The sequence below is a fragment of the Melanotaenia boesemani genome, chromosome 12 (assembly GCF_017639745.1).
Source record: "Melanotaenia boesemani isolate fMelBoe1 chromosome 12, fMelBoe1.pri, whole genome shotgun sequence".
Classification (NCBI taxonomy): Eukaryota; Metazoa; Chordata; class Actinopteri; order Atheriniformes; family Melanotaeniidae; genus Melanotaenia; species Melanotaenia boesemani.
Window position 1 is genome coordinate 27,168,526 of NC_055693.1, and position 15,012 is coordinate 27,183,537.

A 15,012-nucleotide genomic window follows, 5' to 3' on the forward strand; every position below is an offset into this window, starting at 1 on the left:
TTTATCCATGTTCTAAACCTGCAGCAAAGACCCACTATATGATACTGAGTTGTTGAGGTGACTAATAAACATTTCTTTGCTGTAGCTTCCAACAAGGAAACTTTATAGAAACAATCTGACTTTCAAAAGCTAATTGAGGATTCACCTAAAATGGTAGTAACCGTTTTACCTCATCCTTAATGAGCCACATTATTCGGACACACTCATTTACACTGAACTGATTTACAACACATGTTTATGTAAATGAACACATATGAGACTTTGTGAGCATTTTTTTAAAAGTCTAAATTCAGTATCAATAATCCTCACTACTCATATTTTAAAGGATTTATTCTTAAACCATTTAAAATGTCCCCCCCAAAAAAGTGCTTTTTGAGTATTTACTATTAAAATTTGTTTTGATGCAGTGACCAGTTTCTTCCCAGTCACAAAGGCTGCCATTTTTAACCAGCATTACAATTCATACAATGTCCTCCTGATTCTCAATATCTGCCCACTCAAACTTTACTTCGTCCCATTTGGCGACCACAACGCTCCCTTCTCCATGTTTTCACATTTGTTTTTTCATTCCTTGAGATGAACGAATGTTTGAGCAGCTGGTCCGCTGACGGCCGTAGTCTCTGGTCACTAAGGTTGAGAGGAAATAATAAAACATTAACTAAATGCAAATAAAGGCCTGTAACTTGGTGTTTAATATATAAATATTTTAATATTAAATGCTTACCTCGTCAAGCAGATTTTTACAAAGTCCTTGGCGTTCTCTGAGAATCCTTCTGGCAAAGATGGCATCAACCCTTTCTGAGCCCCGATGTAGAACAAAGCAGCCATCTTGTCCATGTGTGCTAGTGGTGGTTTCCCCGTGGCCATTTCAAACACTGTACAGCCGACGCTCCATATATCTGACTTCCTGCCGTACCCAGACTCGTTTATAACCTTTAGAGTGAATACGTTAGGGGGTAAATTTGGGGAAAGTGAAAGTAATGCAAATGAGACATTAAAAGTCAGTTGAAAAGAGCAGAGTTACCTCTGGTGCCATCCAGTAAGGCGTGCCGTGGACAGACTTGAGCAACTCTCCACTGTTAGAGGCTGTGTGGTTTAAGCAGCTGAGACGTCGTGCACATCCAAAGTCTATAAGCTTGATGACACCAGTTGGCATCAGCATGACATTGTTCCCCTTTAAATCCCGATGAATCACCCTGTTCAAATGAAGGAAGGCAACCCCTTCAAGGATCTGATGGGTGTACAGAGTCAGGACTCGCTCGGGAAGTGGACCAAATCTAAGGGCAGTAGAGGACAATGGGAACTGAAAGTATCTATTCATCAAGCATGTAGAAAAACCTCATTCTGAGCTGTCAAATTGTTTTAACCTATGAAGAATGCTGGCGATAGACCCTCCTGGGATATACTCCATGAAGATAGAAACCACATGCTGACAAAGCAAAGTCCCCAGGAAGCCAACAATGTTGATGTGTCGAAGGGTTTTCAGCAGCTCCACTTCTTCCTGAAGACGATTGTACTCCTTCTTTGCAGCATGAGGGTCAGAGGAGTCCAGACTCACCTGCTTCACAGCAATCAGCTGACCCTGGCTGGTCAGGCCACAGTACACCTGGTCAGAGCAGGTTCAGTCAGTGTCATGTGGACACCTACAGCCTCTGTCAAGAACTAAATAATCCCCATGCTCGGAGGATGTTCATTCAGCTTTCTTTTCTTTTTGTTAAACATGATACAAAAAAATAACTTTAATATGAAATAAATATAGATTGGATATCACAGTCAATAAAGTAATTAAAAAAATTGAAATTGATAAATAATATTAAAATAAATTATCATAAATACATTAAATAAAATAAATTATTTAGACAAAAAAATTAAAAAGACCAGAAGCAAATTTGCGACAATAGACATCAAGGGGTTAAATATAGCTTCTTTTTTTTTTTTAAATATATTTTGTGACTAAAAGAAGTAGAATGGGCATGCTGCAAGTGTAGTTAATCCATAATTGTGAGAGGCACACATTAACCAGCAGTGCATGTTATAAATAGATAACTTCTAATGGAAGAACAAATGAGGTGACTTCTGTTAGTGAAAAGACCTGTAAAATTAAGGATTTTATGCTTAATTTTTTATTTTAGTTAAAATATTACTGCTACCATTTTTCTTGGCAGCTAATTGTTATACTTACTGTCCCATAGGCACCCCTGCCGAGTATTTCACCTTTTGTCCATGTGATGGTGCCATCTACAACCAACCCAGAGCCTATAAGAGCACCACTGTCTATTGGAAGATCCTGAAATAGAATACAAAGTGGTAACTGGCTATAAAAAGGTTTAATAATGCGAGACCAATAATAGCAGTCATGCAGTGAACTGAATTATTTATGAATTTCTTTAATATGTACCTTTGAAGCTCATTTACATGTGATTGATTTATACAAAACTTACAGTCCCCAGCAAAACAAACACTCACTGGCCGCTTTATTTGGTCCACCTGCTCAACTGTTTAACACAAATATCTAATCAGCCAATCCCATGGTGGTCACAGAAGGTGAGGAGCAAACATACACCAGGCTAAGAGAAACACCTCGCCCCTTTTCCCCTGACCAGGAGTGGGACATGAGGGTTGACCTTGAGAGGCAACTCCAGTTCCCTACATGGATCACCACCACATCCCTCCGTCCTAGCATTGTTGTCTGGTCCACCAGCGTAAGGTCTGTGCAGCTCACTGAACTCACGATCCCACACAAAGAAGAGATGGAGGCCGCGTTTGAGCACAAGAAGACCAAATATACCGAGCTGGTTGCTGAATGTTGGGAGGCTGGCTGGAAGACCACCATCTACCCTGTTGAGGTGGGATGTCAAGGCTTTGTGGGGCTGTCAACCATGCGCTTCTTGAGGAATGCAGGGGTGCAGGAAGGAAACTGATTAAGGCTGTGAAAGAACTGGCAAAAAAAGGCAGCTTTTGGCTTTGGCTGAGGAGGGAAGACAAGTGCTGGTTAAAGAACAACTAACCCCACCAACAGCCATAGGGAGTATCACCTATTAGCTGCATGGGTCACTGCTCCGCCACCAGGAGACATTCCAGGATTAAAGGGGTGAAACACTAAAGAATGGTGGTTCCTGGAGGACGATCCTGCAGCTGATGACCCTGCGGCTAACCCCATGCGCACTGGAGGATGTGCTACAGGCAGAGATGCCCAGCAGGTTCTCCACCTACCTGTGCATTGACTGATGTAGACATGGTCTAGGCCAGTGGTTGTCAAGCTGGGGGTCGGGATCCCCATGGGGGGCATGAGATAATTTCAGGGAGTTAAAAAATATATAGCCTACATTTATCAAATAGTTTGGGGGCTGTTAAAATTAAACCATTAATGAAGAGGTAAATCTCTGAAATTAGTACATTATTTTTTTTAACACAATAACACAAACAACACACAAACAACAAAGTTAGTACACATAACATATTAAAAATCTGAAATTGACATTATCTCTGCAGAAGAAGCTGATTTTAGCATGTAAGTGCCTTGTCACAGTGATAAACCACCAAAAAACCACTTGATTCTCCTTATGTAGGAAGATCCCACAATTTTCCAGCCTTACATTTAGCCAGTGATCAGTGATTTGTGGGATTTTCACACACAGCCATCTCTAGGGTTTACAGAGAATGGTCTGAAGAAGAGAAAAGTGAGCTGCAGTTGTCTGGGCCAGAATGGTTTTTGATGTCAGAGGTCAGAGGAGAATGGGCAGACTGGTTGGAGTTGACAGAAAGGCAATAGTAACTTTTATAACTACTCGTTCCAACCAAGGTATGCAGAATACCATCTCTGCACACATCATGTCACAAAGCTCAAATCATCTAAAACTGGTTGACAATGAGTTCACTGTATAATGGCCTCCAAAGTCACCAGAACTCAATTCAATGGACCATTCTCACGTTTCGTCATTGATCACGTGACTTGCACGTCGGCAACGTTCTTGGGTGGCTAAAAGATAAACAAAGCAGGCTTAATGCTATGGGGCTCAGGTCTACAGTTAGCTTTTCACACAAGAAAAAATAAAATAAATTGTACATCTGTGTTGTGCCTTTGGATGTTCCCGTCAGCATCCCAAGGATGGGATTTTATTTTACAGACTGCTGACCATGAACGACAGGCTTAATGAGTTGTTGCTGTCAAACAGGGTAACTGGAAACTGTCAGAGCTCCCAGCTGAGTATCGAGCACTTTGTCTGTGGTAAGTTTATCGAAAATTTTGTTTTGTATGCTTTTCAAGTCTACTTATGGTGGGCTGCTCTCATTTAATATTTTTATAAATGAAAAATTAAGGTAACGCATTAGCCTACTTTCTTTGGGGAACAGCTGATGGTCTGATGAGCATCCTACCACAAAGTGCCTATAAACCTGTAGTCTGACTTGTATGCTTTCAGCTGGTCCTGTGAAGTGTAATTGTCGATTGACCAGGTAGTATGTCAAGGTAAGGTAAACTGGGTAGCAGTATCTCTGTCAGTTGGAGGTTTTGGAGTTTTTTTAACCAGGAATTTGGAAAATCATATGGATTTTGAGCACCAACAAGCGCACATTTTTTGTCAAATAATCGCTGTCTGACCTAATCGCATAAGTGCTGAACTGGTTTGGAAAGTGTGAAGTCCGCTAGCACCATCCCTCATGAGAAACAGTTAATAATCACTACAGCAGAAGTGGGTCCCAGCTAGCTTTTTGCCATCCAACGTGGCGGCATAAACGAACAGTGTGACGTCAGTGAAAATGGTCCATACAGCAGCTTTGGGATGTGGTGGAACGGAAGATTGTCATCATGGATGCAACAATCTGCATCAACTGTGTAATGCTATCATGTCAATATGAAGCAAAAGCCCTGAGGAATGTTTCCATCACCTTACTGAATCTATGACAGATTTAAATCAGTTCTGAAGGCAAAAATAGGACAAAAACCAGTACGAGCATGGTGGACCCAATAAAGTTGAGTTAATTTACACCCTACAATAAGTCTTTAATGAGTAAGGTTAGTGGAATCCTCTTGATATAAAACACATAAAAACACAGCGTACATGTGGATAAGCCCCTCCATTATATGGCAGGATTTCTATCTGAATATTTTTTTTGGTTGTCATTTTGATTTTACAATTAACTTTTAAATTAAAAAATTAATGAAATAAAACATCTGACTACTACAGAAGTGTGGAGCTGTCACCCAAATAAAAAAACTGGGACCTTATCACATTATAACTTGATAGTTTATTGTAAAAACTTGAAACGTATCACGTTTCACATTTTTACAATAAACTATCATGTTATAACGTGATTAGTTTATTGTAATAATGTGAAATGTATCAAGTTATAACGTGATAAGTTGTAAGAACGTATGTTGTGACCTATAATGGAGCAAAATACATTTTATGGAAAATATACTCATCAAGCAGAAACATTTCAGTTCTTTTTGCCAATGATTAATTTTTCTACTCAGGTTGTACACACAGAAATGTGGGATAGTTATGAGCAACACGGTACGTCACCTGCCTGCGCACAGTGAGACGGTGTGTGTGTCTGAATTGTCACAGAGCAGGCATCCAGAGTCGGTGAGCCAGTGTCCTACAGGTTTTCCACATGTCCACAATGAAGCACACCTGACTCAAATAATGGGTCATTCAGAGGCTGGTGCAGACCTGGACAAGCTATTTCATTTGAACCAGGTGTGTTGCAGCAGGGCTGCAGTGAAAACCTGCAGAACACTGGCGAGTTGGTGATCCCTCCCATAGAGTGCGTGTGCTGCTTTTAGTTAATAACACGTACCAGTGATTACGCATATGGCTGTCTTCTAAACATAAAAATGAAAATTATAAAGCTTATATATACTGCTGGGACCGGGAGAAATAAGTTGCCAACACAAAGACGTGGTCCTGTCTGCTTTGAGGGTGTAACGTCTACACAGTGTCCTCCAAGCTTCACCAAATCTCTCCAATGAAATACAACTTAATCCCATTTGGTAAATTAGGCATTTCTCTGAACATAGCATGCACAGTTTCCCTATATAATGACAAATATGGTTTATAGTCTACATTTTCACCACAAAACATATCACGTTATAACGGGATAAGTTTCACGTTTTTACAATAAACTATCACCTATGTGATGAGGTCCCAATTCTTTTTTTTTTATTTGGGTGACAGCTTCACGGCTCCGTAGACCACCCACCCATCAGATGAACTGATAAAAAAAAACTTTTTTACCATTATGGAAATGGGTCTTAAGATCTAAAAAAAAAAAAAAGAGGTTTACCTCAGAAAAATTCTCCCTTGGTGTGGGTTCATTTTCACTGCTGGACTCTTTTATGCTCTGCTCGTGGTCTTCGGATACATCCCTCTCATCCAGTGAGATCAGCTCTTCTGCTAAACACTGCAACAAGTCCTCTGTAAGTGGCCCATCTCCCAGCTCATCTAGAAACTTCTGGTAAACTGGTGACATGGAAGTGTGGCTGCTGCTGCTAGAAGATGTCTGCATGTTGATCTGTGGTTGCAGAGGGTTTGGCAGTAACACCGACTCAGTTGTTTCCCGCTGGTTTGGATGATTACAGCCTTCACTGTCTGAGGAAGATGTTGGTTCTTGTAGAGGTTTGTCATCTGACTTTAAAGTTTGAGATCCATACGATGAATTATCCTCCTCGGGAGTTGATAATATTTGTTCTTTTTTCTCATCCTGAGTACTTTTGTAATTGTGGTTAGCATCCTTAGGGAAAACTATCTCAGTCTCTAGTTTAGGACTATCTGTTGTGCAGATGTCCCCCCTTGGCAGAGTGTTTGGGGTTGGTTTAATTCTCGATGGCACAGGTTTTGCTTTGCTTTTAGCTGAAATGACTTCACTTTCCCCAGAGTTTCTCTTAAGGTTATTCTGTGCTGGCCTCAGTGGCCTACGTCTGATTTTGTGGCCCTGTTGTGGCTTCCAAGGTGGAGTACCCTCCACCTCTTTAAGTGTCTCACAAGAGCTAGAAACACGAAGGTTTTCAAATATAGGACCAGCAAACATCTCATAGATGGCTGGTCCTTCATCACCACTCTGTATCTGCTGAAACATGTCTTTGTAGGTGATGAGATCCACAGCTGACTTAGATCTTGGAGTTTTCCCGCCTGAAAATGGTTTCTTCCAGTGTTGGGCGCTTTTTAGCTCCCTTGCTGCTGTATGTTGGGTTCTGTTGCTGCTCAGCTTGTCAGGATGTGGTGCTCCTTTGCTCTGTGGGAGATCACAAACCTTCTTACGAGGCGTAGGGGTGGTGTTGTTGAAAGGAGCAGCACTGACAGATTTCATCTTGAACTTGATTTTAGTTACAGCTCCTTGCCTGCTGAAATGTAGCTCAGGGCTTTTCCTCATTTTATCTTTGGCTTGGGTGGAAAATACAGAGTACTTCAGGTTGCTTTTGGGTTTGTTGCAGATATTCTGATCTTTGTGTGAAGGTACATTGAAGGACTGGTTTATTTGAATTTTTGTTATTGGGTCAGCTTTTGGCATGGTTCTTCTCTCCTTGTTTTGCACAGGCTTAAAGGTCTTAAATGTATTTTCGTATTGCTTTGGATCCACAGCAAAAAAATCAGGTTTTCCCACAGCAGCCTGGCCAGTTAACTTGTCCACCTTTGTTTCAGCAGTACACAAAGTGTTTCTTGTTGTCTCTGTCTGTTTTGCATGCTGCTGTTTATTTCTGTGACATATTTCAGAGCATGTAGCTGCATCATCTTGAACATCATTTAGGTCATATGTGATTCCAGTCTCAGGATCTGTAGTGAAGTTCACCTTATTATTGATTCCACTGACAATAACTGACATGACAGGAGTTTTATTGTTCCCTTTGGAGGACTCACTCTCAACAGAACCTTTTGTATAACTCATAATGTTTGCTTCACAGTGAGAACTCTTAGGTTTTTCATTGCTTTGATGATGCTTATGATAAATTATGTCGCCCTCCTTGTGATGCTTTGATCTGTGGACCAGTGGAATTTGACTGGTCCTTGGCTGAACTTTAAAATGCAGGCTTGTCTGTCCAGCCAGATCTACTGCAGAGGGCTTCACATATTTTGAATTTTGTAAAGATCCATCACCAGAAAACATCTGGTTTCTGTCTCCGTGAGTGCTGTCATGGTCGTCTTTGTGATCGTCCGCTTCCTCCAGGTCGGTGGAACTCTGGCTGCTGCTACTGGATCCACTTTCCTCACTGCCAGCCTTACTGGTAGGAGGACTGTTGCTTGGGCTGCCCCAGGACAGCCTCTCTCTCCTTAGCTGGGTCCTGGTCCAAAGGGAGCTTTGGCTGATGGGTTTCAGGGGCACTCGTTGCTTGAGCACTGGTAAAGCTGTGCTGTCTCTGGGCCGGCTATCCAGAGGTGCCAGAAGCTTAGGGGTTCGGGAGTTCAAAGCTGGCAAAGGACCCTGTGAAAATGGAAGAGAAGCAATAATTAAGTGACTATTTGTCTAACTAATAACTGCAGCAGGAAGCAGAGTGAACACAGTGGACTTTTTAAAAACTATGTGCTTTTTGAAGACAGTATCTTTATATTAAAGATGAATGTACATTTTTATTAATATACTGACTTGTTTCGTCTTTCCCAGGTGTAAAAAGTCTGCTCAGTGTTTTGCAGTTCTTTGTTTTTCTCTTTTTAAATATCCATGTGTGCAATTCCAAGGTAAAGCTGATAAACATATAAACAATATGTGATGTTTTTGGTTGAAACTCACTTTTTGTTCAGCGGCAGCTTTTTGAGAGCCCAGTCCTAGAGACAGGAAGATTGAGTAAGGGTTATATGTATTACAAGTATTATCAACAGAGAAACCAAACAAAGTTAGAAACACATAATCTCCAAATATACAAACGGGTCTGAACGTGTGCTCTGGCCTGCATCATAGTGTTGGGACTTAGTAGTGGCTCCATGATGCTGGGGGCTGATTGGCTGAGCTGGCTGGACTGAGCCACAGACATCAAACCATGGGAAGGTGAGGAGGTATCGACCACACTTCTTGTTCTCTGTCTGCTGAGAAAACATTCAAGTTAATGATTTTTCATTTTTATTTGTTTACCAACAAGTCATCCGAAGTTTTACCGAGAAGTCTTAACAAGAAGCCCCAACAAGTAGCAGGAGGTAAATGCGGATGTCATTTTCCTAAAAAATCCTTTTAGACTGGAAGGTTTTAGAAGTGGCAATCGCTTACTGGTTGGGTTAGAAGTCAACTTGGTTTTGGCTTAAAAAATACAATAGGGCAAAAATGCATTCTCTCTACTACATCACTGACACTTTAATTCAGTGTTTCGTGATGTGTTGGAGTAGGAAAACATCTATAACATGTAGAACAGTGGGTCTTAAGGACTAGGATTGAGAAAAGCTGCCTTAATGGATGTCATTTTTACACATCACATGCAGTTGCTCTTAAAGCCATTGGAGGTTGTATTTTTCTTAAATGTTGTTATAGGTCATTTTTACCTGCATGAACAAATTAACCACGGGGTAATTTCATTTATGTATTCTCCCTAGGAGTGAGTGTGAGTGTGAATGGTTGTTTGTCTCTGTTGGCTGGCCTTGTGATGAACTGGCAACATTTTTATCTAATTTATTCCTTTTTAATATGTTTATTAAACGTCAAAGTTTTATTCCAATTAAATTAGACACAATTTATAAAGTGCTGAAATGATGAGTGCTGTGTTTTTGTGTACCTTTCTCTGGGGGGTGCTGGCTGGCAGGTGGTCCTGGTACTTAGCGAGCCTGAGGACAGAGCAGGATCTTCACGGCCCCAGTGTCTGCTGTTATTGCACAAACTGGGCAGAGACAAACCTGTGCTGAAGAAATGAGGGGAAAAAGGACATACGGTCACCACAGTGTTTATTTTAGGGTGTTTTGCAGGACTGAATACTGATTTTGAAAAATGAAAAATATCACTAAATTTTGTCTCAGTATAAGGACTGATTCATTCACATCTTTCCCAATTTCTGGAAGCTGATTCTATGAAATTAGAGACCAGCTCAAAGACCTTTATTCTCCTCCGAGAGCTTGAACTTGATTCAGTTGTGAGAGCTGTTCATAACAGACAATGGGCTGATTCACCAAAGCCCTTTCCCCCCGTGTCTGTGTTTCCAACCTGTTTGGGTAGAACAGATTGTCCTCTGGACATGGTGACAGGTGCCTGTGTACCGGCCTGTGAGTGTAACCAGATAGGCCACTTTTCTACTGCTGGTGTTAAAGTAAAAGGCATATGCTAACTAGCCCGGAGGCAGTTTACAGTGTATACAATGCGCTGTGTGTTGACAAGGATGAAGTGTACATACATAAAATGTTGGCATGTACGCAACAGATTGATGTTAATCATGAACAGATGTGTTAACAGGTGTAAACAGGACTCAGCGATTCATGCATTTTATTAAAGACTTGAAATAAAAATGTGAGTTTGCGAGGAAGACCAAGAATTATTCATGCCCACCTGCTGCCCCTCTTCACTTCCTGATTGGATCGCCTGTCTTTCAGTGTTTCCATGGTGTCCTGAAAGCAGGTGGGGATTCCCTTTTCTGCATTAGACACACAAACATATATTCAGCAGTCCCAGTAACCCTAACTTCAGTTACATTTACAGTTTGTCTGGCTTGATACAAGTCAAAAATAACCAGTGACCAAAAACTACATTAAATTAACTTAAAATGAAAAAAAGGGAAAGAAGGAAAAACCATTTGCATCATTTTTAAGTTGTCAGACATGTATTAATTCACAGGCAACAATTTTTTGTATTTATTTATGTTAAAGGTGTATGAAAACAAAAGTTCATGATGGCCTTGTAAGTATTTTGCTCAAACTCCCATAACAGAGACTGCGCCTGTCGTTTTGTTTTATTAGAATATGCAACATGTACTGTATAAGAGCACCACGCCAATTCAACAAAGCAGCTAAAGAGAAATTAACTTTCATTACCTGTTTGTAAGCCTGCTGCTCCTCTTTGTTCACATACTGAGATTCCTTTAAATAACGATTAATCTCTCCACTCATGAGCATGACCGAAATACTACACTTTTATTCTGCTTTTGCACTCTTCATCATCATTCTTCATTGTTGCTGAAATGCCTTTCTGGAATAATCCGCTAAACCAGACTGCTGTGGCTGAGGTAATAGATGTTGAGGTAGATTTCTCAGCTGAGAGGTTTGTATTGTGTGGAAGACACCTCCCATCCAGTCATGCCTCCCTAGACCCCCCTCACCCCCCAAACACACACACACACACACGCACACACACACCCTCTAACAAGGTGATTTGATCTCATAGACCATTATATTTATTTTCAGTGTACAGTAAAAGGTTTGGCTGTTGAAACTAAGAAAAAGAATAATTAGAATTTTTTCTCTGGAGACAACAGGAGAAGAACATGAAGACAAAGAAAAATAACAAGAATGTGAAGTAGAACAACATGAAGAGCTTCAAGATGGAGCGGCAGCCAGTGCTAAGATGTGAGGGTGAAAGAATAGACAATCAAATTCTAACAAATATTTAGTGTAAACTGACCTTTACCTCAGTAAACCTCAGATACCCAAAGGCAAGTGAATGCACCAAATGACGTACTTAATCAAAACGAGTGTTCTTGATCATAATCCAGTATGTATTATAATAATATTAGTAGTAATACATTTTATTTACAGCACCTTTCAGAACACTTTAAAATTCAAATTAACAAATTACCATAGTAAATAATAAAATAAAAAGCTAAATAAAGCAGGTTCTGACAAATCACTGATAAAACGATAAAAAAATTAAAGTTTTTTTTCATTAACAGTGAAGTACAAGTGTGCAGCAGTGATTATGACTGTTTTATGTATTTCACTTAAAATAAAGACGTAAATTCCGAACACCCCCCCCCCAAGTTGACTTTCCATGAAGAAATTCTTGTAATTGCTGTAAAAATCAGAAGAGCCTTAGAGTTAGAATCTGATTTTTTCACGCTTCAGATCCTAGAGAAGCTCATATCTTGTTTGGAGAAAAACAAACAAACAAAAAAAACAGTCTGCAGACTAGCAGTCATGAAGAATGGAGGGATGCTAACATCTGTGCTAGGATTTGGAGGGAAGGAATAAAGAAAGAAGCTCATAACAGACGAGTATGTCTGAAAGTACAATAGTTTTTATGGACTGGGCTATAATTGGTTGGCATCTACAATCTGCATTAAACATTCATGCTTTAAACTTGTCCTCATGGAGTAATCTGAGTGAGTAAACAAAGCCTCTTCAGTTTCAGCAAAATGATCAATTTCTTTAAAACTGTAAAGCACACAAGGTCATTGCTACCTTTAGCCTTACCTTTGCTCAGGTCCTTCTGATGGTCAGATATTGTCAGGCACCCTGCAGGTTGTAAATCTTTCTGAAAAGACCACAAATTTGGTCACTCACCACACTGCCTAAAGTAAATGATGCAACTAGAATAACTAATGCTCTTATTTAGTCATACATATTTGAATTCCTAGTGTTTTTACAGTATGAATAATTCCTCAAAGCTTAATGCAGAATAATTAAATGAAATGGAAAAATGCTTTTTTAACCCTAGAAGGGAAATTATAAAAACCAGAAGGAATTGTTGCTTTTCATGGGTGCCTTCAGAGTTTGATATTGTCACCTAAAGAGAACTCTTCACAATTATTTCTGTAAATACAGTGCACACTCATTAGAGTCGATATACACTGAAGCTTTTCCCTGTTAACCATCTGCTCTGTCTCTCAGCTAACCAGCTGCTGGTTTGTGGATCCTTTATTTAAGGAAACCCACAGTGATATAGCAGCAGAGTGTTATATACACACAATACCCCACTTCCACACACACACCATCCCTCACACATACATATACACTGAAGACATTAGTGGACATCATACACAAGCTTCCACCCATACACAGACACACACATGCATGCACAGGTTACACAACCCTGTCACACCAACGACACTGATCACACTGTAGATTTAATGCTGTGAACAGAGGATTTGTTGTGATTATCACATTAGCTGTGATAACAAATGACAAAAGCTTTGATAGTTCTAGACGGAAGTAACTTTAACCAACTTACCCCAGTGTTATAACGAGTTGGTGTGTGTGTGTACAACACTGCTGTCGGCCAATCAGGATAAAGACACTCAACGTCCTGTTCTATGTCTGAATCTGCAACTTCAGAATCCAGATCCTGGTATGAGTGTTTGCCAAAAGTAAAGAGTGACATGCAGTCAGCATCTGCACAAAATTGGAAAAAAAAAGAAAAAAGGAAATTTGGTTAATCAAATGAATCCTGTCTGGTTTTCTGTCATGGTAATACATTAGCATTTCCTGCCTGAAGAAAACTCCAAACCCACATTTGGTCTTCAGCCAGCACCATGTGCTGTTTACACTTGGTGGAGGGTTAGAAGTAAAAAGTTGTCCCTCCTCTCTGTGTCATTGTGTTTCTGTATTGCCATTCTTGACACAGACGCTGACCCACAAACTCATGAATGTTCTTAGTGGAGTGGTCCCACACACATTCACAACCAAGCCGATGTAGGCTTTGAGTGCAACAGCAGAGGTTTTAGGCTAAAAACCAGGATTATGAGTGGAATGCAATGTGTGTGTGTGTGTGAGTGTGTGTGTGTGTGTTATGAGCAGGCTATATATAAGTTTTCTTGTAATCCTTGTTTGCTGCAAGTAAGCATTGCATTAAAACATTAGATTTAATAAGTAACTGATCAACTAATCAGTAACCAAAGTAAAGCCAAGAACTGGCAGAAGTGAGTGAACCTGTTTGTTGTTACCAGTTTCTTAATTTTAGACAATGAAAGGGTGAGCACTTGTTTCTTACTAATCCAGGTATTTCCAGGTTTCATTTGGTGTGTTTTTTCTGTGGAAAACAGTGAAACCAGAAAGCATCATGGTGACGGGAAATGGTGTTATAGACTTAACAACAACACCCTTTTCATCTAATAAAATCTCTTTTTGAATGAGTAATCCATGTAGCCATATTTGGGTGGTAAATTATATCATTTTAACAGTTTCATATTATTTCCTATTATTAATCATTAAGCATTATTAGTAATAACTTACTTTGTTTTTTTTTTTTTAAAAGCTTTGTTTTTAGTGCCCACTGACTCATTGCTGACTTCTCTTAGAATACCTCAAAAGAAATAAGTACAGTGGCCCATCTGTACAGATGGCAGGAATCACAGGGTTCGCTGGTTGCCTGGAGCATTCTAGCGTGATTTGGCACCAAATTTAACCAGCAAAGTTGAGGAAAAAGGATGTCCACCTAGTCTTCATGGACCTCGTTAACACCTATGGATCATGAACATGAACTCTTGTTGGCTGCATTCAGATTAAGTCCTATAAAGTCCTATTTCCAAGACCTGCAGTTCTGCTTTACCACTCCTGACTTTATCACCTCCTGGTAAGTTCTGGAGATTGGTATCATGGCAGGATGCACCATCTCATTCTTCGCTGTTTTAAAGGCAATGGAAGTCATCATCTGAGCTGCTGAGAAAACTGGAGGAAAACATCAGCTGGACTCATGTTAAGATAAATCCATCAAAGTCACAAAGCATTTCTATCACCAAAGGGGTGCTCTCTAACTGTAGATTCTTCGTTGGAGGCAATCCTATTGCAACAGTATCTGAGCAGCCTGTTAAAAGCCTTGGAAGATGGTATGATGCAAGCCTGAAAGACAAGGACCAGGTGCAACAGCTGCGAAAGGTGACCAGTGACAGGCTTCCAGACATTTCAAACACTCAATTGCCTAGACGATTGAAGGCCTGGTGCTTACAGTTTGGCCTTGTGCCGTGAATACTGTGGCCCCTGACTATCCTTGAGGTCCCAACCTCAACGGTGGAAAGTCTGGACCGAGGAATGACTGGATATATCGAAAGAGGGCTTGGAGTTCCACGTTGCCTCAATACCATAGCCCTTTATAGAGACTGCACCCTTTGCCTTTCAAGAGTCTTAGAGGAGTTCAAGTGTGCCAAAGTTTGGCAACAAATGACACTGAACAAAT

General features: G+C 40.3%; 1 protein-coding gene across 2 annotated transcripts; it reads right to left on the minus strand.

Moving 5' to 3' along the window:
- Positions 1-48: 48 nt before the first annotated feature.
- Positions 49-11,125, minus strand: map3k19 (mitogen-activated protein kinase kinase kinase 19). 2 transcript variants are annotated; one of them, XM_042001077.1, is made up of 11 exons: positions 10,941-11,125; positions 10,459-10,543; positions 9,698-9,820; positions 8,863-9,017; positions 8,728-8,762; positions 6,289-8,421; positions 2,183-2,287; positions 1,368-1,606; positions 1,025-1,277; positions 725-933; positions 49-627 (listed from the first exon to the last, which is right to left on the minus strand). In XM_042001077.1, exons 2-11 carry the CDS (start codon positions 10,509-10,511, stop codon positions 498-500), a joined length of 3,435 nt encoding a protein of 1,144 aa, XP_041857011.1. In that variant the 5' UTR covers positions 10,512-10,543; positions 10,941-11,125; the 3' UTR covers positions 49-497. The 2 variants fall into 2 exon arrangements, with proteins under 2 accessions (XP_041857011.1, XP_041857010.1); XM_042001076.1 differs by having other exon boundaries at positions 8,863-9,020.
- Positions 11,126-15,012: the final 3,887 nt, after the last annotated feature.

Coding starts and splice junctions, on each gene's coding strand:
- map3k19 (XM_042001076.1), bottom strand. CDS start 10,511: ATGGAAACACTGAAAGACAGGCGATCCAATCAGGAAGTGAAGAGGGGC. Junction 8,763..8,862: donor CAGAGCACACGTTCAGACCC/GTTTGTATATTT, acceptor TCCTGTCTCTAG/GACTGGGCTCTCAAAAAGCT. Junction 1,607..2,182: donor GCAGGGGTGCCTATGGGACA/GTAAGTATAACA, acceptor TGCTCTGACCAG/GTGTACTGTGGCCTGACCAG.